This window comes from Triticum urartu, chromosome 4 (assembly GCF_003073215.2).
Source record: "Triticum urartu cultivar G1812 chromosome 4, Tu2.1, whole genome shotgun sequence".
Classification (NCBI taxonomy): Eukaryota; Viridiplantae; Streptophyta; class Magnoliopsida; order Poales; family Poaceae; genus Triticum; species Triticum urartu.
Genome location: NC_053025.1, coordinates 608,706,336 through 608,732,984, shown reverse-complemented (window position 1 = coordinate 608,732,984; position 26,649 = coordinate 608,706,336). Strand labels below are relative to the sequence as shown.

Here is a 26,649-nt window from a genome sequence, read left to right as displayed (position 1 = left end):
AGATCCATGTGCCCAACCTAATCATCGCTCATCGCTGATCACCGCCGCCAACAATGGCATCGTCGGAGAAAGACGCGAGCAGCCTCCACATCCAGATCTAGCAGAGATTCATTGTGGGCAATGAAGCTTTGTGAACCGATTAAACGGCCTGTCGAAGGGGACAGAACCGAATCTTTGTGGCACATTGGCTGGGGATTATTCCCAAGTTCTCCTGATCCCGATGTCATCGTCTTCATCCAACGTGACCGGAGAAGAAGAGCGCTGCCGCAAGCGACCATGCGCACACAACACTCAAAGCCACCTCTCTGCACTAGCAACTGTTGTCACCCGAGAAGATGCCAAGCACCAGCCACCACAACCTAACATTGCTAGAACCAAAGTCCGACGAGATACATGAGCTACCTGCTTCCTGCTGTTGTTGATTAAAAATGATAGGGGCGAGGAAGAAGCAGAGCCATCTTATTGCAACGCCGTGTTGATCTCATCATCAATGCAACACCTCGGAGGAAAACTAAGCCTACCCTATATTGTTCATGGGTTAGGTTAATGAATCGCGCAGAGCCGACGTTGGAGAAAAACACACGAAAACACAAATAGGGAGGGATGATCGAGTGTGGTGTTTGTGTTCGCTTGGGCTCTAGTGACCCTTCCCTTTCGCTTATTTTATTGGATTTCCATCCTAGTTAGGGGGTCTTAAAGAATTGACGTCCATAAGGAACCTTAACCGGGGGTTTATCAAGAGTGTCCCACAAGGTGAAATAGGATGCACATTGACAATGCCCCTGAATGAGGGAGATGGTGGTGTTTCGTTCATCGACATTGATCCATCATTGTCGGTCAGACGTGCACTAATACCGAGGGCCCATATGTGTCGGCCTCGCAACCAATGTAGGGCCACTAGTGTGCGAGAGCTCAATTTTTAGAAAACTCGTAAATTTGAAAAAGCTCACAAATTTGAGAAAAGTTAACAAAATTGAGAATTTCACAAATTTGAGGACAGTTCGTAAAAATTTAAAATGTTCATTTTTTAAAAAAATCATGAATTTTAAAAACATTCACAAATTCGAAAAATATTTGTCTGGTTTAAAAAATTCTAAGGATTCAAAAAATGTATATGAATTTAGAAAGATGCTAATTTAATAAGTTAATAAATAATAATAATAATAATATATAATAATAATAATATGTGAAAAGCAAAGGCAAATCAAAAAAAGAAAAAGGAAAAAACCGAAATAGAAAACCATAAAAGATGCTTTGGAAGCTTCTAAAGATAGCATCGACTCTTGCTTGTTGTTTCTTTGCAAGGACAGGTAGGAGATCGTAGCGTTGGCACTATTGGTTGGACATGGATCTCCTTTTCCTTATGATACGGTTCACGGACGGACCAGCAGAATACTCCTAGCTAGACTTGCCTCGTCATGAAACTATGAGATACAGAACGTTAATGACAGATTGAGACACACCCGAATGAGACCGTTACCTGTCATTGGACTGAGTAGTAGAGTACAGAGAGGCTTCTTGAAAAAAGAAGCAACAACATCGATCGGTCCTCACACTGAAGAAGAAACATGGCATACACAGTGTAAGGTACAGTAATCTGACTGGCCTGAGCTGCAGTGTCGGTCAGCTGGACTAGAGTGCAGGGCAGGGCAGTGACCGATGAGTCGCAACAAGAATTGGTTGAGTAGTGGAGAGTAACCTTCCCAGCCCGAGTTCAAATGAGCTCGGATGAATAATAAAAGAAAAGAAATTCAAAAAAAATTGGGCTGAGAAACTCCACGTCCTTGAGTAGTGCCTACTACACGAGCACGTATGGCAGGGATTGATTGAAGAGGTTACTCATTAATGAACGGTTGTCATGCATTGACGCCGACAACGAGCTAGGTGGTGGAGTTGATCCATCACGAGCACTCGTTTCCCTCGTGCCCCTTCTTCGCGTAAATGAACCTCTTTCACGACAAAGGCAGTTAAGTCTCTCCATCTTCTCCTACATCATCAAGAACCTCGCCTCTAAGATACATGTACTGTTTTTTTTAGATCAAAGATGCATGTACTGCTAGGTTTGCTGCATATATAGCCGATACAGGCGCCTGCAATGCATCTTTGATCTAAAAGAAGCATGTGATCTAGAATTGTGCTAAAAAAACCACTACATGATTAGTAAATAGTTATTACATCCAAGACCCTACTAAATACGTAAAAAAAACAATAAGCTGAGTTTGCCAAAGTAAGTTTACACCACAAGCACATCCTAATGATTTTCTGTACTCTATAATTAGAAAGAGCTAGATATTTGTGACATAATACACCGATCTCCACAATATCCATGAGGACATGTGATATTGTTGGTTTATTATTTTTTTCATATTCGTGGCGATTGGGTTTAAATATCTTTTTAGGCTTAGCATATGGAAAACTTAAGGGATAATTGTATTTATGCCACTAGTTGTGTCTCACTCGACTGATTTGCCCCTAGTTTGAAAACCCGCGGTTTTGTCCAAGTCCGTTTGCTCCTCTTATGTTTTTGCCCTTCCGTCACGTTTCCGTTCCAGTTAGTGCCGTTTGACCATGTGTTGACCGTCCTTGGACTTTTCTTTGGACCATTTTGCCCCTGCTTTCTCACTCTCTCACCAGACACTTCCAATGGGACCCATGTCGCTGCCAAACCCTAGCCCCGCTCCCCCGTCTGCTCGCTCCTCCCCTCTCAGATTTGCTCGCCTGACGGCATAGCCGCCATGCCACCGCCATGGCCAGACCTCCATCCTCCCCTACGTCGCACCGCCTTGTCTAGCAGCCCCGTTTTGTTCATCTACATCGCCTGCACCCTCGGATCGAAGAGAGGGAGCTCCACTGCCATCGCCCGCATCATTGTCTTCGCCTAAGGCCGCCGGCCTCCTTTGTCGATTGAAGCCTCCCCGGTCCACCGCATGCCTCCCTAAGCTCGCCAACGACCTGCGCGGTGAGCTCTCGGTCGATCCTGCTCTCCAACCTCTCGAATCTGTGCGGTTTGGACCATCTCCCCGCGCGCCCAAGCCAACCGCGAGTTCGCGGTCGCCGCGGCTCTGCCCGTGCTCCCCACGCCCCTGGTCGCCCGCTTGCGACCCCTAGCCGCGTCTGACCGCGTCCGATTGCGCACGCCTGCGCGCCGGCCCTGTTCCGGTGCGCCCGTGCCTCGCCCGACCGCGTGCGCCTTCGCCCCCCCTGCTTCGTGCTGCCGCTGCATCTCTGCTGCTTGCTGCTCTGCCTTGCTGTTGCCGCTGCCCCGAGACACCCCTCGGACGCGGCGCGCACCCGCCCGTGCCTGTTGCTGCTTTGCCGCCGACCCGCAAAGCCGGCGCTCGCCGCTCCTTCTGCTGTCGCTCATACTGCTGCCGCTCCCGTATTGTTGCTGCTATTGCCGCTGCTGCGCTGCTGCTGCTAGTCGCTCCTGCTAGCTGCCCTTGCTTGCTGCCCCTGGATGTGGCCTCCCATGGCGCGGCGTGCACAACCGCAGCTAGAGCCGGCTATGTCGCTGCCAATGAGGCCAGCCCACTTAGTTAAGGGAGTTAATTAGGGTTAGTTTTAGGAATTAGTTTAAGGTTTTAATTAGTATATTGTCTATGACAGTGAGTACAGACGAAAGGGATGTGAGAGAGAGTGAGAAAGTAGGGGCAAAATGGTCCAGAGAAAAGTCCAAAGACGGTCAACACATGGTCAAACGGCACTAACTGGACGGAAATGTGACGGAAGGGCAAAAACATAAGAAGAGCAAACGGACTTGGGCAAAACCGCGGGTTTTTGAAAACTAGGGGCAAATCAGTCGAGTGGGACACAACTAGTGGCATGAATACAATTATCCCAAAACTTAAAACCAATAATAACTCTTATTATAAACAAAGTTTAACTTTAACATTATGCATGCATATTGCTCAATCATACACATTACGATTATAACATAAGTAACACTATTATTAATATTTATTAACATTGACATTTGATTAGTTATCATAAAAAATATTAAAAATATCTTTAATATGCCTGTGATGTATAAAATGAGTTATATATAAATATAAAACTTTAGTACAAATATTTACTTTGTTTTGCCTCTTAAATATATTACTAACATGTTTCAGTACAGTTATTTTTATTAAAACAGAAATAAATTAAGACATAAGAAAATGTCGATTTATACAGAAAAATAAGAGTTTAAACTCGATTGTTGACTTATGTAAAATTCTGCATATTATAATTTTCAGTTACAGTATGTTTGTTAGTTTGAGGGAAAGAAAATAAGAATTATTAAGGGGGAGTTGGCCAAGGGATTAGTCATGGGAAATTAACTATTAGTCCTAATCTCATATTGGGAGTGGAATGGAAACTATTCGTGGTAATTTGGTAAAAAATTAATCTCATCTTTTTGGTTCAGGGGTCTTGGAATAGGAATTCATTTGTTATGAAATCAAATGTTTATTCATGCACAATAGCATATTTCTAGTAAAATTCAGATACTAAATAGGGGGAGAGATAAATGTAAACATATTTCTGAGGATAGAAAGGAATTCGATCAACCATACTGCTTCTTATTTGCTTCAGATCTGTAGAAAATAAAGTAAAAGACCGAGTATTATATGTCATAAGCAAACAGGACATGAACCGATACAAAAACGAAATTATAAAGGGAATAAATCTGATTTGATGTGTAATGAAAAGTTATAAGAATCATGTTTTTTGGCACAATCCGATGAATTGAAATTAATGGGTGCAAAAGAATTAAGCCAATCCTAGTAGATGGCACGATCTGGATGAAATTTAGATAAGAAATCGAAATAGCAAAAAAAGAACGAGATTACCTGAGCTCCCTTCGCCCCCTGCCGTCGCCTTGTCATTAGGGCTCGTAATTTCGTGGGGGAAATAATGATGCCGCACTGGGGGGGACTTATTTTCATGCGGTTTCTCACGCATTAGCGAAGATTTTCCGTGTGTTTTACTGGTTTCTGTAGTTTGCAGAGCGAGAGCAACGATGATAGCCTTTTATTTTGTTGCTTCCCATTCCCTTCCTCAATTACCAGCCCCACCCCTGAGAAGAGATAAGTGGGTGTTGGACCGAATAGTCGCGAGAAGAATCGATGGAGTGCCCTATCACTGTAACACACACATTGGTACGTACGGCATGGATTAATTGAAGACCTTACTTATTACTCAGCGGTTGGAGTTGATCCATCACGAGTAGTAATGACCAAACAGCGGAGAACCCGGTTTCCCTCGTGCTCTTTCACGCGTGAGTGCCGCTTGAACCCTCTTCTCGTCAACCGATCAGTGCCACCAACTCCAACGCTGTTGTGCCGCCGCAATGAACGCCGGCCGGCCAGCAGACGGTGGCGTCCGTCTTCCTTTGCTCTTTGCTCAACTAGCCTTTACTTTCAGTCAGACTGGAGTTGAGAGCTCACTTCCAACAGAGGAAGAACGAGCACTCTGCTTGACACCAGAGGTATTAGTACGCAAGTACTCCCTCTCTAACTTAATAGAAGACTTGTTTAACACTGTCATGTTAAGTTACAGAGGAAATACCGAATACACTACTTCCAGAAGAAGAAAACACCCAGCAGCAACAGCCAGGAAGAAAAAAGGACACATTGAACTCCTGGACCTTTCACCGCACACCATCAGACTCGCGCAGCAACCAGGTCCAGGGCAGCTAGGATATGGGTAAATGAACCTCTCTCACACGACAAGTGCAGATGGACATGTCTCCATCTCCTGGGATAGATCATCAAGAACCTGGCCTCCAAGATACATGTACTACCACTATGCAGGCTTGTGTTCAGGCCTGTCGTAAGCCGCTATGTTCTGCGGCTCGCACTCCGGGCTCAAGAGCCGCACCAGCGGGGCTGACGCCAAGCTCGTGCAGATCGCTCCACAGGACGCCCACCTCACGCTCCTCGGGACCGTTATCCTCGGACCTGCATATATATATGACCCATGACATGAATACAATACAGTGCAGGGTTAGCTAATCCAAATACTTTCAAGGTTGAGTTGCTTGCTTTCGACGACCAGTGACACTCGAAACTGTACTCATATGATGAACCATATATATATAGAGAGAAATATATGAAAAGAGCAAGATCCACAGCTTGGACGACAGTATCAACAAACAAATAGGCGTATGCTTGAAGATTAGTGAGTTGACAAGGTAAAGTATGTGGCAGAAAACACTACCGTAGTGAAGGCGACAGAGCACCCAGGAAGCGAGGGCGCCACCGACAGAGAAGATGCCCGCGGTGTGCCGCATCAGGCGGGAGCAGGGCTTCGACTCGGGCCGCATCACCTCCCCGTCTGACCATCCCAGCGCCTGCCGCAACGCCATGGTGATCCGTGTCTCCCTTTTCCTTTCTGGTGGCAAAAGAATCTGCTAGTTTGTACGAGTGGATAGCTGTTCAGACCTCGGAGGGTATTGTTTCCTGATTTTTTTTTTGACGCGTCAACGGCGGACATACCTCGGCCTGAACATATGTTACCCAAACTGAAGCCATTACAGGGAGCAGAGTTAAAGGGGGTGAGGGAGAGGAAATAGAAAAAAAGAAAGAAGAAAAACAAGATTTTAGATTACATGGGGGCTATAATTTCGCAGCTAGATGAGACAACAGAGATCCCCTGTCACAAAGTAGCATTTGACGCTGAAATTGTTTCGGGCTAGCTAGTTAAATACTAGTAGATTGTATGCATTTTTCATAGTGGCAGAAGTTTTACAGGGTAAGTTCTGATAGACTCCTACGTGCTCTGGTTTCTCAGCGATCAATGGTTACACGGCTAGTTGGTAATCACATAAAACTGGGAGGATTAAGCTTCAGCGGCAGGTAATCGATTTGGACTACAGTGATGCGCTACAAACTGATATCCAGAAACAATGCATGTTTGAGAGAAAGATAAACGGTGTGCTAAGAACTGTGTACACCACTGCAATGCATGGTGTCTTTCAACAAAGGTCGGCTGTACAATTTACCACACTGAGTAGTACTACAAAACTTACTAGTAAGAGTACTAACTAAGCACACATACATCAATACAATCTTTCGATACAGTATTCATGTCTGACCCATGATTAGCGATTCTACCGGTAGCAACCATGGAGGCTAAGGTAAGAGGTTCTACTCCGCTTGGCAATGGCAGTTTCCAGTGGCCACTATGCGCCGGAAGTGGCACATCGCTAGCACTAGCACAATCAATCAGGTGGAATGGAGGCGGGCGCCTAGAGGGCGTCGGGGAGGAGCTGCCCGGCGGGGCGGGGCCGAGCTTCTATTGGGAGGAGACCGACTGGGCGGACTGCGGCGAGCTGCGGGCCGCCGGGACCGGGGCCGCCGGATCTGGGCGGCGGCGAGGAAGATGAGGATGGAAGGGAGCGAGGGCGAGCGTTGGGTATAGATTCCAAGGGCAGCTTCAGGAAATCAGGGCGGCATCGGAGGAAAAAATGATTAATTTTTTTTCCGTCCGTGACATCTTCCACCCATATTCGGCTATTTGGCACCGCTCACGAAAATGACAAGTACAAATACCCATGTGACAAATATTGTATATAAATAATATTGTGTATATATATATAAACAATCCCATTTAAATGCACCACAATCCCATTTAAATATTATATATATATATGTTAATATTCAAAAGCAAACAGGTTTTTACTATGTTAATTATTTTTACTCCCTCCATTCCAAAATATAGTGCGTCCGCGTTTTCCGAGGTCAAATTTTGACCATATATTTAACGAACGAGATCGACTGCGGCGGGAGAAAAGGTTACATAATTAAAAACTTATTTCGAATACGAGTTCACTGATATAACTTTTGCTCCCGCCGCAATCGGTCTTGGTAGTTAAATTTATGATCAAAGTTGAAGCACGAGGATAGAGAAAGCACTACATTATGAAATGGAGGGAGTAGAAAATGTTGGTTGATTTGCAAGATTACATTCCGTTCTTTTTCTTTTGCACTATTTGAATTTGGCCATCATCACAATAAGAAGCAAGCTCTGTTCCCTTACATGTAAATTTCGGATGGATTGTCTAAAACAAGTAAAATTAAAGATGCAGTGTTGTCACATTCTCTTTAATTTCGAGAATTCCCGCCGGGAGCAGCCCTCCTCTCCCTCCTCTTCTCCCTATCGATCCATCCAACACGCCCCACGAACCCATCACCGTTGCTCTCCTTCGTCTTCTCCCTATCTGTGCCCCAGCCACACACACCCACGCACCCGTGCTCCAGCCCACGGCGCCGCATCCGTGACTTCTTCTATCCATATCCGGCTATTTGGCACCACTCATGAAAATGACCACTACAAATGCCCATGCGTTGCAATAGGCGAAAAATATCGTAAAACCTGTTCCATGTATATTGAAGTGGGATTGTTTATATTACAATATTTGTCACATGGATGAAAGTATAGTGGTGCATTGAAGTTGGATTGTTTATATACAATTTTCTTGTTAATATTCGAAAGCAAACAGGTTTTTACCATGTTAATTATTTTTTAGAAAATGTTGGTTATTTGATATGTAAGATTATATTCCATTCTTTTTATTTTGCACTATCAGAATTTGGCCATCATCACCATTTAAAAAAAGCAAGTTTTTCTCTGTTCTCAATCACAAGTATATTTCAGGTGGATTGTCTAAGAAAGAAGGTAAATTTCAAGATGCACCATTGTCATATTCTCTCTACTTTTCATCCATCTCTCTCCCTCATGTCTTACCAACGACGTCAGTGGCGTCCGGAGTTGAAGAATATCTTAATTGTCAGCAAGTCCGAGTGAGCTTCAAATATTTTCTTCCTTAAAAAATATTCATTTCCATATTTCACCCACTTATAATTAGTGTATCTGATGATGTATTCGTAAGATGTGGTAGGCATGAACATTAAACTATCACAGCAACAACAAACAACAACAAGTAATTATATGGGTGCTCATTTAGAAGAAGAAAATTGCAATCAGTGCTAGCACGCATAGCAATATCCAAGCTTCTGGTCGGTGCGACCACTAAAAAAGTAATGCACACCAAAAAGCCCTGAGTTTTCTCTTCCGCGAGAGCGTCCATCTCTGTACAAATCAGCCTGTTGTGCAATGCAACCCCGCCGCTGGTGTCTTTCTATTAGGCTAGACAATTGTTTGCTCAATTTTTCTGAATCTTCACCTCGGCTCTCTCTCCTTCTTTAAGATTTTTGTTGCTTTTTTTTTTGATTCTTGCATGACCTTCCTCTCAGGCTCGCTTCAACATTTTTTATTGGCTTGTTGATTCTCGCAACTCTAAACGTATATAAATTGCTAGGATTTAATGTAAAGGGGTGGGGTGGGACTAATAATTAGAATCTGAAAATTTTTAGCACAGGCGTAAGAAAACTCCGTTTGCTGCCCCCGTAAGGGAGGTGAGATCAGGTGGTGAGTTGGAACTTTTTTAGCGGCCCATAACTGAAATTCTGGCCCGTTGACCTACGATGCTGCAAACAACGTAGAGAACTGGATGAGCAACCATGTACATAAACGGATGAAATTACTAGAAGCAAGAAGTGTTTAACCCTTTATTAGTTGGTATAGATATACATTAATTGATGTGTATGTACGATAATCGTTTTTGAGGGGAGTATACATACAATAATCTTGATTTAATTGGATCGGTCAGTCCACTATCTCTTGCAGTTTTTCCTAAAAAAAGTACATCTCATGTTAGTATACAAGTTTACAAATTGAGAAATGTCTTTGGTGCTTGTGCTCCATAGAGCTAGTTTTCTTTGAATTTTTTCTAAAAAAGTTTCAACGTTTTAAAATTCTGAAAAACAGTCAACATCTTCATACAGATATATACTGCATCTGTGAAAGTTTTCATGATAAAATATATTGACACACAAACTACACAATAAAGACAAATCGGTTATTTTGAAAACAATGAACAGTGTGCGCACTATATATTCTCTATATAAATCCAACGATTTTCACTTTTTGTGTGCCTCACGAATCAATACATTTTCTCATGAAATTTTACACATGTAGTATACATACATGTGTCAATGTGAAAAAAAATCCAGAATTTTCGAGACATTGAAATGTGATTTTTGAATGTTTCATAAAAAGGGCTCCATGAAGCCTAGGCACCAAAACGCTGCAGTCTTTGCATATATCCATACGAAATTCATTTGAATTATTTATGTAGGATTCACTCATGTCTAAACATCATTATGGGTGTATGTGAGTGACCTTTAAAAAAAAAGACAATCACAGCAAACCACTGCGTGGAGGTGGATGCATAGCCTCATATGTCACTTATGTCGACATCGTTGAGTTGGCTCTTGCCTTTGAAAGGATTGTCGCTTGTCTCATTTAGCCCTCCTCCGACCCTTAATTGCATATGTTAATTATTGAACAGTCAGATGGACTTGCACGACATTGAACTACTGTAGCCCTATAGCTTGAGCTTGCCACCGTATTCCTTGGGGAGTTGGGACTCGTCGATGGCATCACGAAGAGTCGCATCGAGATCCCTATCAGCGATGAACACAAACTTCTTCTTTGTCTTTTCATCGATGAAGGGGTAGACCATCTTCCATGCGGCCATGAACATGTAGGGCACGTGGATCAGGAACACACGCCCTAATCGTTCAGGATAATAGCTCTGCATGATGTCCAGCGCTGCCACATAGCCTCGGATGTCGCAGTTTGAATACCCCCACCCTCTCAAGTCTATCACTGCCGCAAACTTCTCCTGGCCCACCGACAACCTATAACGAGGAAGACAAACTCATCAATTAATAACTCGATTGATCAAACGTAGCCAGCTAGTACGACAAATCAATATGTGGGTATACCTCGTACAGATTTTGTCGAGGACATAGGCTACATAACGCTTGAATCCGCCGAGGTCTCGTCGAGCGGGAAAGTGGCGTGCGCCATAGATATATGCCATGGGGCGACCAAGACGATCGAAGCCCTGCATGTCGGATTTTTTTTCAAAACTATGTTATTTTTTGTAGCAATTTCGGAAATTGTAGGACATAATGCTAAAAAAAACAAAACTAGTAGCCGTCGGCCATTCTTTGGCCGAAGTAGTACTTTCGGCCACAGTTAGGCCGAAGTAGTACTTTTCGGCCACACTTAGACGAAGTATAGTTTTCGGCCATCCCCTGGCCGAAAAGGCACTTTTTGGTCAACTCTAGGCCGAAATAGACTTTTTGGTCAAGTCTAGGCCGAAAAGTCACTTTTTGGTCAACCCTAGGCCGAAGTTGCATGGCTCATGCTGAAATGTATTTTGTCGCCACCCGTTTCCCGCCACTTTCCCGCCACCCTTTCCCGCCAACCCCTTCCCGCCATTATTGTTCCCGCCACCCGTTTTCCCGCCAACCCCTCCCCCCAATCCCTTCCCGCCTTATTTTCCCGCCAATCCCTTCCCGCCTTATTTGCCCGCCAATCCCTTCCCGCCATACCGCAGTTATTCTTTCCCGCCATTTTCTCCTCTGTATCTATAAAACCCCCTTCAGGCGGAGGTGGATAAGCATTCCAGTGTAGTGTAGTCGAGATGTCCCATTATCCATTCGATCGTAGTTTTCACCCTGAGATGAGCAGCACTCTGCTGAGTCTAGCTACCGATTTCAGGATGGACAATAGGATAGTTCCATGGGACGAACTCACCGGTAGTGACACCATAATGAATGAGTTGGCTCACCAATTACGTAGGTCTGGGTGGCCTGAAAGGACCTATGAGGAGGTACGTCAAGAACTTCTTAGGTTGCATGAAAGGTGGAAGAAGGTGGTGGAGCCGAAGAGTGAAACTTTCAGAAGGACTGCAGAAAAGCATCCATTTTTATGGACTGAGGAGAGCGAGGACGAACGATGATATCTTCATGCCGCCGCTTCCGGGTTCTGCATCGTCGAAAGGGCAAGAGTTCTGCATCGTCCAAAGGAAAGAGTTCTGCATCCTCGAAGGGCAAGAGTTCTGCATCGACCAAGGGCAAGAGTTCTGCATCGACGAAGGGCAAGAGGACCGCATCGTCGAAGGGCAAGAGGGCTGCATCAACGGAGGATGACGATGATGACTTCATGTAGTATGTAAGATGTATTCCAGTTGTACCGTTTCATTCAGATGTATTTGCATTATTAGTTTGTATTGTATTATTGTAGGGCATTATGTTCTATCTGAATTTCATTTTGTAGTATGTAAGATGTATTGCACAAGTTCAGCCGCACCGTTTAATTCAGATGTACTTGTATCTTAATTATCGGTTGTAGTCTATTTGGAAATGTAACTGAATAAGAATGCGAATTAATAGTAATATGTCTCTCGCATACATAAAACAATATATGTCTCCTGATCACATAGAAGCAAGTGCGATAGTAACACATACATGAAGCATGTCTCATACATAAATACTGACACACAGCTGCGAATAGTCTGAAACTAACATAGATAATGAGTCATACATAGCATATCACTGCGGGGGACGACGACGAGTCTGGGTCTTCCTCGGGCGAGGACCGGAAGGCGATAAGCGCTGAGGCGGTGGACGAGGCTCGCGATAACCACGACCATAGTTAACCTCGTCTGTCACGGTCTGTGTCTCCTGCGTCGGTGGTGGTGGTGGAGTGTGAAACACTGTCTGCGAGAAGCCATAAATGTTTGTAGCTTGGTCATCATCCTCGCGGTCGCCCTCAAAGTACGAAGCACCACCACTAAGGATCGGTGACTGCTCTGAATGCATGAACGGTTGCGACTGGTTGCCGCCTGCGGTAAAGTAAAATTGATACAAATGCATGAACGAAGCACCACCAGTAAGCATCAGTGACTGCTGAGAATGCAAGAACGATTACTACACTGTTCAAAAGAATGTAGTGAGTAGTGTTACCTAGATTCATCTGCTGATGCCAGTAAGCGCTCCCTGGCTGTGAAGGAGGTGGCTCATGCCAGGAAGAGCTCCCTGGCTGTGAAGGAGGTGGCTCATGCCAGGAAGAGCTCCCTGGCTGTGAAGGAGGTGGCTCATGCCAGGAAGAGCTCCCTGGCTGTGAAGGAGGTGGCTCATGCCAGGAAGATCTCCCTGGCTGTGAAGGATGAGGTTCTGCACGGTGCACAGAGGGTCGTGGTTCTGAACGGTGCACAGAGGGTCGTGGTTCTGAATGCTGTACAGAGGGACGTGGCGGACGATGTGCTGGAGGAGGAAGTGCAACATCCGAAGTCCGTCTACACGTAACAGCTGCGTAAATCCCGCGTAGCTTGTCATCAAGACGCCTCAACCATGAGACGCCCTCTCGCGGTGGGATAGTTTCTCCCCTCTGAAAGCGCCGCATTAAAGCGGAAACCTCCTCTCGCGCCTGTAGTGTCAAGTCACCCTGTACACAAAGAGAACCAATTATATCCTCGTTGTATGATAGACACCACGAATAGACAACCAAGCGAATATGTCCAGATTAACAAAAGACTTAACATATGAGAACCAAGGCATTTACCGCGTGGTGTCTGGTTCCCACAACAGAGGCAGTTGGGTACATATCGCTGGTGAGAGGGGCTTCGATCTGATCAGGAGCAGCTGATGGAACCAAGTAGATCCTCGTTGTATGCCGGTAACGCTGCAGATACAACCCGAACATTTCCCAGTTAAAGGGCCGAACCTCACCCCAGATATTTGTCGCAGCGGTAGTCCATTCGTCAACGTAAGGGGTAATGCTCTGAAGCCAATAAGCCATGGACTTGTTTCCTCCTAGGCGACTGTCCCTGAGATTGACATGCGCGATACATGATTAGGTATATTATGAATGCAGAGCTGCCAACTAAAATAGTATTAGTACTTACTTGTGCACGTGGTCTGGCAAGTGTGGAATATCTGGAATCTCAGGCTCTTGATATAGACCGAACTGTCTCATCACCCTATGAAGAGACATCTCCTCAACCGTCACGTCGAACACCAACTTGGCCTTGGTCATCCAAAAGTGCCGATCTCTAGTGCACAATCCAGAAATCCCAACTGGGTACCTCGATGATATAGCCTGAGGCGAGTATGGCTCCCAAATAACTTGATCCTCGTGCAAACTATCAAACTGCGCCATGAAGGACGGGTAGCATCCCCTAACCTGTATGCGCAAACTGTCTCTGTGCATGACAACAAATAAGCATTAGTAATACTATTGAATGGCAAGAAATAATTGAATTAATTGTTACTTAATATAAAAGTACCTCTCGCCGTGTCCAAACAGATCCCATAGTAGGTAAGTCGCCGATAGCAGGCACTAGTCTCCATCTATCTACTAAGCAGGTAAGGAGTGACTTGTCGTAAGAGAAACGTTTCACTTGCCTCTTGTGTAACTGCAATGGTTCACCTGCCTCATCTAAGTCCGGACCATCAATCCACTCATCCAATGTACCCTCAACCAGCCGTGCCAAGGGTAGAAGTCCAGCCCAACTTAACCTACAAAATAAAGAGATTGTTAGCGGTTATGAAAAGTATGTCAAACATAGTAAGTCATTATATGGTCCCATTATATGCACACATACCTATCAACCCATGAATCGTGTATCAGCCAGTTAGTCTTTGGGGTACGAGTGACCAACACGTCTAAGTTGTTGCCCGCTTCCGTAAGGGCGCCCCGGTGCTTTCTATCGATGTTACCATTAAGCAACGGATACGAAGACATATCTGCAATTCAAACAACAAATCTCAGGTGCAAATAAAACATAGTACGGATATTACAAATTAAACATAGTCCTGACATATTACGAATTAAAACATAGTCCTGACATATTACATATTAAAACATAGTCCTGACATATTACAAATTAAAACATAGTCCTCATATTACAAATTAAAACATAGTCCTGACATATTACATATTAAAACATAGTCCTGACATATTACATATTAAAACATAGTCCTCACATATTACAAATTAAAACATAGTCCTGACATATTACATATTAAAACATAGTCCTGACATATTACATATTAAAACCCACTACGCACATTATATAGCTTGTGAGTTATTTCTTCCTCGTCGCCCCTTCGGCCTCGACTGCCACGACCACGTCCGCCTCTTGCTCCTGTTGTCGCAGCCGTCGATGTGGAAGCACTCGTCGATGCGGAAGCACCATCTTTGTTCAGGTCGGGACAATATTTCATCCTATGCCCATAAGCCGCGCATAACAAACATTGTCTGGTTGCTCCACCAGCTTCAGACTGGTCCATATCGTTCCGGATGCGACGGGCCTTTCGTCTGCCCCTACTTGTTCGCCGAAGGTCTGGATGCGGGATGTATACTCTCTCACCGTCGTTTACCTTGTTGAAATTGCCGACGACTCTAAACCCTGTCATCTCGCCTGTCCAGGTGTTGAGCACTGCCTCTTTTAAATAGTATGGGGACACGAAGGAGATAGCATCCAACTCAATCTGGCCACAGGCAGCCAACACATGAGAGCAAGGTAGGTGCAACAACTTCGGTTTGTTGCATGTACACTCACACGTTGGATAAAATTCCGTTCCAATTTTTACCTCGTGTGTCTTCACCTCATGTCCAGAACCAAAACCATCGGTAGGAAGCTGAACCTCATACCTCCTTTCTTGATTCCCTATGAGTCTGACAGTGTGCTTCTTTGCTTTCTCTATCTTCTTTGCCATGTATTCCATGACACGGCTACAATAAGGTGTGTTCTGATTATCTTCAATATGCTTCTTTGCTAACTCGTGCCTTTCTCTGAAATATCTCAAAGTGCCATGGAATACAGCCTCCACAATAGCTGTGAGTGGCAATGCTCTATTCCCTCTCAGCACAAAGTTATACACCTCTACAAGATTGGTTGTCATGTGGCCATACCTAGCTCCATGTGTGTCATGCAGCAAAGACCAATTCACTGGAGGCTCTTTCTCTATCCACTCAGAAAAATTCTTTATTGCCCTTCCCTTCTTTCTCTTAGTATTAGGAGGGTCAATTGCTGGCAAGTCACAAAGACCTACTGGCTCCTCTAGCTCCGCGATGAGTGCTGCTAATTTAACCTGATCTTCTTCCATTTTCTTCCTCGCACGGACCTGCTTCTTAGTAAACTCATCTAGTTTTGACCAAATAAATTCCGTATTTGCTGGCTGGCTCTGCTTGCATAATTTTTTGAACAAGTTCATCAACCACTTGTTCTTGAACTGTGAGAAAAAATTAGCCCCAAGATGGCGCATGCACCACCGGCTCTGCAAGTCCCTCCAAGGTGTTGGTTCGTCATCTGTTGGATTACGAAGTGTCTTCACGGCCTTCAATATACCAGCATGTCTGTCATGAATGACACACACGTTTGGTCGGTCCTTCACGATGGCAATTTTCACTTGCGGAAGAACCATACCCAGCTGAGAAAGTTCTCACCCTCCACAAATGCCATGGCAAGTGGGATGATTTGATTGTTCCCGTCCACACCAATAGCAGTCAGGATTTGCCCTCTATACTGACCGGTCAGGAATGTACCATCCACAAACATAACAGGAGGACAATGCCGGAAAGCTTCGATGCACATAGCAAAAGAGAAGAACACTCGTTTCAACACCTTGAAATCTGGTATACTCAGCAACCTCATGTGTTGTACGTTCACATAAGTGTCGGGATTCCTCTCCTTCAGTATGCCCAGGAGACGGACAACATTATCATATGAGTCGAAGAACGTCCCAAACCTTTCCTCCATAGCCTTCTGCTTAGCCCTCCAAGCCTTCCCATAAGGAATGACATAATTCCATCTGACCTTCACTGCTGTCTGGATGTGTTTTGCTTCCATATCTTTCTTCTCTACTATCTCAGTATACATGAGTTGCGCAATGAGACTTGAAGTCAGGTTCGGATGCTTGACCAGCAGGTTCTTCCTCACACAATTATGTGGGACGACAATGGTGACAACCCAGTGGATGTCATACTTCGGCACGTGCCCGTGCACCTTCCCAGGACAACCTGTTTCAACACATTTCACGGTATAGTTTGTTGGACTTGATATGTGTGTCCGAAAACCCTCTGCGTAGACATAGCCCACTTTATCACCGCATACTTCAATTTTTTCTTTGTATCAAACATAGCCCCTATTCTGTACTTGGTTCAGATTATACTGCCATGGAGTCTCATGGCCATCGTTGACCGTAAGGCCGGTGGATATGTCCTGCTCCCATGCAGAAGGAATCGGTACCTCAACTTCATCCTCAGAATTTTCAGAATCCAGTTCCTCCACCAATCCATCCTCGTCCTCTTCCTCCATCACCCTCTGCATTTCATCCCCTTCCTCATCCCCATCAGCAACAGAACCAGCTAATATTATCGACTGGCTACTCTGCCCAGTATCAGGACCACAAACATTGTGTGGCACGTAGTCTGACTCTTTCTCGGGTTGGCTAGCATCCACATCTTGTGGTGTGACCCGGATAAAACAATCTCGTTAGCCACTTCACTGCCTTGGCCGGGTTCATACCCCCTGTGGAGTTGTACGGTATTCTCCTCCTTCGGCACAGGTTGCACAAGTGCATATGGGTGGATTCTTCGGTCTCGGCAGCGTCTTAACAGGGACAACCAATGCTGGCTCCTATCTACCGGCATCAACTCCCACTTGACATTTTTACAGGATTTGGTCCACAATGCATGAATACTGACGGAACATACTTCAGGATCCAGCCCGAAACTAGTTGTCAACCAGTACTTCAACTGTCTAATGTCCAGTCTGGTCCGGATCAGCTAGTGTCATGACGCTATTTTTAAACTCGCTAAGATCAACCCCCAACTCATTATATCGAACATTACCAACGCCGTAGTAAACTGTCAGATTTACTGATTCAGACATTTTCACCTGTCAGACATTGTCATCCTCTCATTAATCACAACAAAGACTAATATTACCCGTTACACTAACTATGCACTAAAATGCCTCCACAAATATATTAACACTGCACTTCACAATATGACTTATCTAAACTAATTAAAATATACAATTCAGAGAAAATTTGTGATGGCATGGTTATACCTTCGAAGCGTGTGTCCCTAGCTTCTTGCTCCTCTCTTTCACTCAGCGGCACCGACCACCTCGCGGAGTACTTGCACCACAGGACAACGGCAGCGCCGCCCCCTCGACGACCGGAGACGGACAACATTATCATATGAGTCGAAGAACGTCCCAAACCTTGCAATACATCTCCATATACGTACATAAAAAGAATCAGATGCTCAGGAATACGCTGCATGCTGGGACAGCAGTGGGGTAGGTTGATTTGACTGCACCGGAGATGGACGGCAAAGATTCGAGTTATGCACGCAACTGGTTAGGAAAAATCCGCGTCCGTGGACGAGCGTTCGAGGGGATTTTCAGGACCGTATCCGCCTACTTTTTTTGAGAGAGACGTATTACAACATGTCCATTATTACACAAACAAATTAGAAAAAAATACACACATGCATGATCACTCCAAGAGACAAACAGAGGACCTAGTGGCTTGGACATTTGCACAGAAGACTAAAAAATATAAATTTTACAACTTTATCCAGGGAGATATGTGCACAACCTAATCATCGGTCATCGCCGATCACCGTCGCCAACCATGGCACATTACACTCCAAGACACGCGCATACTCTGCACTAGCTGCCGTTGTCGCCCAAGAAGACACTTAGCATCAACCACCACAACCTAACATTGCTAGAACCAAAATCCGACGAGATACATGAGCTACCTGCTTCCCGCTGTTGTTAATTAGAGCATCACCGAGGTGGGGAAGAAGCATAGCCATCTTAGTGCGACAAAGTGTTGATCCCATCGCCAATGCAACACCTCATAGGAAATTTAAGCCTACCATATCTTGTTCATGCGTCAGGCTGGTGAATCGCACGTTGGAGAAAAAACACGCGAAAACACAAATAGGAGGGAAGATCAAGTGCGGTGTTTGTGTGCGCTTGGACTCTAGTGAGCCCTCCCGTTCGTTTTTTGTTGTTGAGATTTCCATCCTAGCTAGGGGTTCTTGAAGCATCGACATCCATAAGGAACCTAGACCGGGGGTTTATCAAGAGAGTCCCACAAAGGTGAAATAGGATGCACATTGATATACCCCTGAATGAGGGAGATGGTGGTGTTTCATTCATCCACATTGACCCATCATTGTTGGTCCGACGTGCACAAATATCGAGGGCCCATATGTGTCGGCCTAGCAACCGATGCAGGGACGATAGTGGGCGAGAGCTCCACCTAGCGCCTACAACGCGCCAGCGCTCGCGAGGAAATAGGATGCACATTGATGATACCCCTGAATGAGGGAGATGGTGGTGTTTCATTCATCCACATTGACCCATCATTGTTGGTCCGACGTGCACAAATATCGAGGGCCCATATGTGTCGGCCTAGCAACCGATGCAGGGACGATAGTGTGCGAGAGCTCCACCTAGCGCCTACAACGCGCCAGCGCTCGCGAGGAAATAGGATGCACATTGATGATACCCCTGAATGAGGGAGATGGTGGTGTTTCATTCATCCACATTGACCCATCATTGTTGGTCCGACGTGCACAAATATCAAGGGCCCATATGTGTCGGCCTAGCAACCGATGCAGGGACGATAGTGGGCGAGGGAGCTCCACCTAGCGCCTACAACGCGCCAGCGCTCGCGAGGAAATAGGATGCACATTGATGATACCCCTGAATGAGGGAGATGGTGGTGTTTCATTCATCCACATTGACCCATCATTGTTGGTCCGACGTGCACAAATATCGAGGGCCCATATGTGTCGGCCTAGCAACCGATGCAGGGACGATAGTGGGCGAGAGCTCCACCTAGCGCCTACAACGCGCCAGCGCTCGCGAGGAAATAGGATGCACATTGATGATACCCCTGAATGAGGGAGATGGTGGTGTTTCATTCATCCACATTGACCCATCATTGTTGGTCCGACGTGCACAAATATCGAGGGCCCATATGTGTCGGCCTAGCAACCGATGCAGGGACGATAGTGGGCGAGAGCTCCACCTAGCGCCTACAACACGCCAGCGCTCGCGAGCAAGCGTGGCGGGCCACGACATAGGAATTCCTCGCCTCGCGTCCCTCGTCCACTCGAGTCGATCACCCACGCCAGCTGGATCGCTCGCATGCCTGCTGCTGCTCTGCTGATTTTCAAGATAACCGGTTTACTAGCAGAAACCAGTTTTCCAAGTTCCAAAAGAATTTTGAATTAAAAAATGTTCGTGTGTTTTAAAATACTTAATAAAATTTGGAAAAAAGTTCATGAATTTGAAGAAAACATAGATTTGAAGAAAAAAGCTCGCAAATATTAAAAAAAATCAAGAATTTTGTTTTTATATATTTTAGAAAACTCGTAATTTTGAAAAAGGTCAAAAATTTGAGAAAAGTTCATTAGAATTTAAAAAGTTCACAAAGTTTAATTTTTTTTCATGAATTTGAATTTTTTTCACAAATTCTGATAAAATTTCACGAATTCTAAAAATGTTCATGAATTTTCTTAAAAAGTCAACTGATTACAAAAAATGTATATGAAATTTAAAATTTTCATGAATTTGAAAATAAATTACAAATTTGAAAAGGCTAAAATGAAAAATAAACAATAAAATGCGAAAAAGGAAAGTCAAATCAAAAAAGAAAAAGGAAAAGGACAAAAGAAAAAACCATAGAAAATGCTTTCGAAGCTTCTAACACTTGCTGGTTGTTTCTTTTGCAAGGACAGGTTGGAGAACGTAGCGTTGGCACTTTTGGTTGGACATCGATCTCCTTTTCCTTATGCCACGGTTCACGGACGGAACACCAAAATACCCCTAGCTAGACTGCCTCGTCATGGAACTATGAGATACACGCCCTGTTTGGATACTCTAACACAGTTAGAGTTAGAGTTATTTTTTAACCCATTCTAACTCAAATAAGTACCTCTTTATCGGGATAGTTGGGTTAGATGGAACCAATCCACTCTAACCCTCCCTGTTTGGATATTTTTGGATTATTTGAGCTCCAAACTAACCCAAACTAGCTCTAACCTCATGATCCAAACAGAGCCACAGAACGTTAATGACAGATTGAGACACACCCGAATGAGACTGTTACCTGTCATTGGATTAAGTAGTACAGAGGCCTCTTGAAAGAAAGAAACAACACCTATCGGTCCTCACATTGAAGAAGAAACATGGCATACACAGTGTAAGGTACAGAAATCCGACTGGCCTGAGCGGTAGTGTCGGTCCTCTTCTCAGCTGGACCAGAGTGCATGGCAGGCCAGTGACTGAACAGTCGCCGAGAAGAATTGGTTTGAGTGGCGGAAAGTACCCTTCTTAGCCCGAGTTTAAATGAGCTTGGATAAACAGTAAAATCAAAACCAAATAAGAAATATCGCCGCGTCCTTGAGTAGTGCCCTACTACACCGGCACGATTTATTTAAGAGATTACTCATTAATCAGCGATTGCCATGCATTAACGCTCACACCGAGCTAGGTGGTGGAGTTGATCCATCACGAGTAGTAATGAGCAAAACAGCGGCGAGCCACCTGTTTCCCTCGTGCCCCTTCTTCGCGCGTGCGTGTCACGGCTCGACCCCTCTTCTGAGAACGACTACTACCTCCGTCTCGGTGAATAAGTCATTCACGTAGTTCTAGGTTGATGATTTAACTATCTAAATATGTATTATATGTGACAAAAGATATGTATTTAGAAACTACATCATTGTAGAAATCTAGTGATATACTTTTAATGACATATAACACATATTTAATTCCTCAAATCGATGATCTAGAACCACGCGAGTGACTTATTCACCTAGACGGAGGTAGTAGTATAGAATCTGGGCATCTGATGCAAAAATAGAAAAAGGATTGTGGACCATTGGATTTGGGATGAATGGTAAGGCTCTAGGTGGAGGAATCTGTACTCACGGTTACATAATTCTATGCAAAAACATCCCTCTGGTCCTCATGTTTTCTCTTCGGATCCTTCTCAGATCCCTAATCCTCCATCGGCCCTCTCGACCTCTCCAGCCGGCGAGCGACGCTGTCGGCGGTCCTGGCCAGATCCGGTGTTGGCTCCCCTCCACAGCTTCTTCTCCCTACCTCCTGTCTTCCGCTCCGGCTTCAAGGTCGCGTGGATCCGCCTCTCGGCCAGGCCCAACGTCGCGCGGCGCATCATCGCAGGGATTCGTCGGCCGTCGCTAGTCGTCCTCGTCGATGGCCGTGGCCGCCTCGCACACAACTGCCTAGGTCACCGTCTGGCCTCCACCATGCCGGACTCCGATGGGTTCGCGACAGATCCGAAGACCCGCGGCACAGAGTTGTTAGAGAATACGCAGCCCAGACAGCTACACGCGCCAGCTCTTCTTCCTGACTCCATCCCCTCACTGGCTCAGTATCAAGGTATCTTCTCTCTCACCCATATATTTCTATCTAATGGGGAAGTCTAGTTTGTTATCGAGTCTGGGCACATGCCCAGCCAACGTAAGCGCGGGTTTACCTCATGTTCTATGTTTACCCATCACATGTAACAATTTTGAATGCACAGAATAGTTTACTGCTTGTACTACACAACATAGTTCCATTTAATCTATTGTGCCATGTATATGCTACTCCCCCCGATCCAAAAATAAGTGTCGTGATTTATTTTGGATCGGAGTGAGTATTGAATCAAAGCATGAATATTTCAGAGGCAGTGCACATGTCTTTGACTGAATTGACTATGGATCTAGCTAGGGGAAGTATGCCGAGAGTGCACAGAGTTATCAATTTGGCAATCCTTCAATTGCGGATCTTACGCGTACATCGGTGAAATTATTAGCTAAATTTAGCTAGCTTCTAGTTGAATTGCTTTCAACCGGTGATTGAAAAGTGAATATAATTTCCCTTGATTATGGAGCACAAGGGACATGTTGTGGGGAAACTCGTCAATGGTGGGACAACATATGCATATCCGGCAAAATCAAGCCGACGCAATAATGTCTCGTCCATCTAATTAACCTGCGCCATGTTTGGTTAGCTAGCTAGTTAAGAATTTGTTGTTGTTCTGAGATAGTGTGCTTGCTGGCATGGGGGTATGCATATTGCAGATTTAACTAACAAAACTCAAGGCTTTTGATGAGCTGACGCCGGTCAATTGTTTCACACTCCAGTAGCTAGCTGGTGGGAGATACCTCGATTGGAGACATCAAATAATAGATATATGTGTATTTGTGACTAACAGTTAGCCAACAAGGGTTTAACAACATTACAGAAACAGTAGAAGTACAGATGCAGAGCAGAGAGAGCTAGCTAGCTAGCTGCCTGAGCTGCACCAGCATGCGTGGTGCAGCCTGTAGCCTTCTAATTTGCAACCATGCAAGTGGAGATGACTTCTGAATTTGTTTTGTTTCAGGAGATTGAGAAGTCAGACATCTGGATTTTGGTGTAGAACACATGTTATGCTCCGGGTATGATGAGTAGTTTAGAGCTCGTTGACTAGTACTAACTGCCCCTGCGGTTGCTCTTGGGTCATTTTGAAGAATTATTTGCAGCTTCTAGAGAATCTTAGTTGTTACTGTCTCACATGGTTCTAGCAAATAAAAACAGTATTTGTTTTGTGTGATCTTTCCCAGGCATATGAAGTTCCAAGAGCAAGAAACAGTATAACTGGCGGCAAGAGAAGAACATTCTGTCATATACCATCAGGATAGCAAAGCTGAACACAATTTTTTAAAGCAATGCTTGTTCAGTTGTGATCCTTAAGTCCTTCGCACTCATTCTTACTGGTCATGCACTAGAAATGATCATGTCAACTTATGTATCACTTCATATGTATGTATGTCTCTTGTGGATGCGCCAGATTGACAAATATGTGTGCTCAGGAAGGGTCTAGTTTGACGTGTACTCGAATATTTGTGCAACTGATGGTCTAGCTTGACATGTACTCAAATAATTCCAATATTTGTGCTTGGAATTGTCCAGTCTAACATGTGCCTGAAATGGTCTAGCTTGACTTAATTTTCTCACCTTCACTTATATTTGTGATACATATTGACACACTTTGGTAACCAACTTGTTTAGTTTTCTTGCACGATTGATAGACATATAGTAGAAACCAGTACTGTACTTATATATACATGAAACCATCCATTAGACAAGTATAAAGCTGAAGCATCAACGCTGTGACGATTTGAAAATTAGTCTTATATACCAAGGACAAAATGAAAGAATATGAGAAAGGTGAGGTGTTTACAGTGAAAGTCATGTTTTATATCTGACTATTAGTGGGGGGGTTTCGTAAAAATGTACATTAAGTGGCAGGAGGTACCTCTGTGCCATTCATCTTCAATCCAATGGCCCAGAATGCGTTTTTCTATTTTTGCACCACAAGTGCAGATTCTATACTAGTTGCTTCCCCCTCTTCTCGTCGACCGATCAGTGCCACCAACTCGAAGCTGCTGTGCCGCCGCAACGAACGCCGGCCGGACTGCCTTTGCTCGACCAGGCTTTTTCTTTCAGCTAGCTCACTTACAACAGAGGAAGAACAAGCACTCTGCTTGACACCAGAGGTACTAGTACGCAAGTACTCCCTCTGTAACCTAATACGAGTATAAGATTTTTTTTTAACACTGTCATGTTAAGTTATAGAGGAAGTACTGAATACACTACTTTCGGAAGAAAAAAAACACCCAGCAGTAACAGCCAGGAAAAAAAGACACATTGAACTCCTGGTCCTTTCACCGCACACCATCAGACTCGGGCAGCAACCAGGTCCAGGGCAACTACGATATGGGTAGATGAACCTCTCTCACACGACAAGTGCTGATAAATGTGTCTCCATCTCCTGGGATAGATCATCAAGAACCTCGCCTCCAAGGTATACTACCACTATGCAGGCTTGTGTTCGGGCCTGTCGTAAGCCGCTATGTTCTGCGGCTCGCACTCCGGGCTCAAGAGCCGCACCAGCAAGGCCGATGCCGAGCTTGTGCAGATCGCTCCACAGGACGCCCACCTCAGGCTCCTCGGGACTGTTATCCTCGGACCTGCATATATATATATATATGACCGATGCATGAGATGCATACACTGCTGGGTTAGTAAATCCAAGTACTTTCAAGGTTCAAGTTGCTTGATTTTGACGACTAGTAACACTCAAAACAGTGCTCATATAAAGCATATATACAGAGACAGATACAGAAAGAGCAAGGTTCACAGCACGGACGATAGTATCAACAAACAAATACGCGTATGCATGCCTGAAGATGAGTAAGTAGAGTATAAGTTAAAGTATTTGGCGGAAGAAAGAAATACTACCATAGTGAAGGCGACAGAGCACCCAGGAAGCGAGGGCGCCGCCAACAGAGAAGATGCCCGCGGTGTGACGCATCAGGCGGGAGCAGGGCTTCGACTCCGGCCGCATCACCTCCCCGTCTGACCATCCCAGTGCCTGACGTAACGCCATCGTGATCCTTGTCTTCCTTTTGTTTTTTTGCAGTACTTCCTGAAATTGTTTCCAGTTAGCTAGTTAAATCTACTCCCTACTGGCAGAAATTTAATGTTTTACAGGGTAAGTTCTGATAGACTCGTACGTGCTCTGGTTTCTCAGCGATTAATGGTTACGCGTCTATTTGGTAATCACATAAAATTGGGAGGATTAAGCTTCAGCGGCAGGGAATCGATTTGGACTACAGTGATGCGCTACAAACTGATATCCAGAAATAATACATGTTTCAGAGAAAGATAAACGAGTGAGCTAAGAACTGTGTACACCACTGCAATGCATGTTGTCTTTCAACAAAAGTGGGATGTACATTTTACCACATTGAGTAGTACTACAAAAATAACTAACTAGGCACACATACATCAATACAATCTTTCGATGCAGTATTCATCTCTGACCCACGGTTAGCGATTCTACCGGTAGGCGGTAGCAACCATGGAGACTAAGGTAAGAGGCCCTACTCCGCTTGGCAATGGCAGTTTCCAGTGGCCACTATGCGCCGGAAGTGGCATCGCTAGCACAATCAATCAGGTGGAATGTGGGCGGGCGCCTACCTGCAGGAGGGCGTCGGGGAGGAGCTGCCCGGCGGGGCGGGGCCGAGCTTCGATTGGGAGGAGAGACAGGCTGGGCGGCCTGCCGTGAGCTGCGGGCCACCGGGACCGGGGACGCCGGATCTGGGCGGCGGCGGGGAAGACGAGGATGGAAGGGAAGCGAGGGCAGAGAGCGTGTGGGAGGGGCAGGCTGCGTGTAATTTTGGGCCAGCTTCCGAGTGCAGTTTCGGGAAGACATGTGGTTAATCTGTGAGACTATACCTGGCCAAACGGGCCGGCCCGGCACGGCCCGTCCCGGCCCATCGTAATCGTGCCTGGCCCGGCACGGCCCGCCAGGGCACGATTACTATACGGGCCGTGCCGTGCCGCCCGCGTGCTGCGCCCCAGGCCCAGGCACGGCCCAGTTAGTAAACGGGCCAGCACGTTGGCCCATTTAGCACGGTGGGCCGCATATTTTTAACCTCTTATTTGACGCACTGAGCGTTTTTAGCCTATTTTTACATGTTGGGCTATATATAGATGTAAAAAAAAACTTAATCGGGCCGTGCCGTGCCGGCCCGCGTGCCCAGCCTCCAGGCCCAGGGCGTGCCGCGTGCCGGGCCTGGCCCGTTTAGCCCATGTCGTGCCTGGCCCAAGGCGGGCCGTGCCGGCGTGCTCATGGGCCGGCCCAAAAAAACCGG

At 45.3% G+C, this 26,649-nt stretch overlaps 3 protein-coding genes and 1 pseudogene across 7 annotated transcripts; 1 reads left to right on the top strand and 3 right to left on the bottom strand.

The window, feature by feature from the left end:
• Positions 1-5,470: 5,470 nt before the first annotated feature.
• LOC125553173 lies at positions 5,471-26,222 on the bottom strand. Of its 4 annotated transcripts, none has more exons than XM_048716957.1 (4): positions 25,973-26,222; positions 6,477-6,502; positions 6,199-6,388; positions 5,471-5,939 (listed from the first exon to the last, which is right to left on the bottom strand). In XM_048716957.1, exons 1-4 carry the CDS (start codon positions 26,205-26,207, stop codon positions 5,785-5,787), a joined length of 606 nt encoding a protein of 201 aa, XP_048572914.1. In that variant the 5' UTR covers positions 26,208-26,222; the 3' UTR covers positions 5,471-5,784. The 4 variants fall into 4 exon arrangements, with proteins under 4 accessions (XP_048572914.1, XP_048572916.1, XP_048572915.1 ...); XM_048716959.1 differs by having other exon boundaries at positions 6,477-6,482; positions 25,973-26,101; XM_048716958.1 differs by lacking the exon at positions 25,973-26,222 and adding an exon at positions 7,232-7,298 and having other exon boundaries at positions 6,477-6,508.
• Positions 10,394-10,960, bottom strand: LOC125553284 (annotated as a pseudogene).
• LOC125553174 lies at positions 21,865-23,904 on the top strand. 2 transcript variants are annotated; one of them, XR_007303953.1, is made up of 3 exons: positions 21,888-22,339; positions 23,331-23,385; positions 23,551-23,904. XR_007303953.1 is itself a non-coding variant. In XM_048716961.1 (2 exons), the coding sequence occupies exons 1-2, from the start codon at positions 21,880-21,882 to the stop codon at positions 23,556-23,558; spliced, it is 468 nt and encodes a 155-aa protein (XP_048572918.1). In that variant the 5' UTR covers positions 21,865-21,879; the 3' UTR covers positions 23,559-23,904. The 2 variants fall into 2 exon arrangements, 1 of the variants encoding a protein (XP_048572918.1); XM_048716961.1 differs by lacking the exon at positions 23,331-23,385 and having other exon boundaries at positions 21,865-22,339.
• On the bottom strand, positions 24,250-26,164 carry LOC125553175. The gene is made up of 3 exons (XM_048716962.1): positions 25,973-26,164; positions 25,232-25,418; positions 24,250-24,960 (listed from the first exon to the last, which is right to left on the bottom strand). Exons 2-3 carry the CDS (start codon positions 25,377-25,379, stop codon positions 24,806-24,808), a joined length of 303 nt encoding a protein of 100 aa, XP_048572919.1. The 5' UTR covers positions 25,380-25,418; positions 25,973-26,164; the 3' UTR covers positions 24,250-24,805.
• Positions 26,223-26,649: the final 427 nt, after the last annotated feature.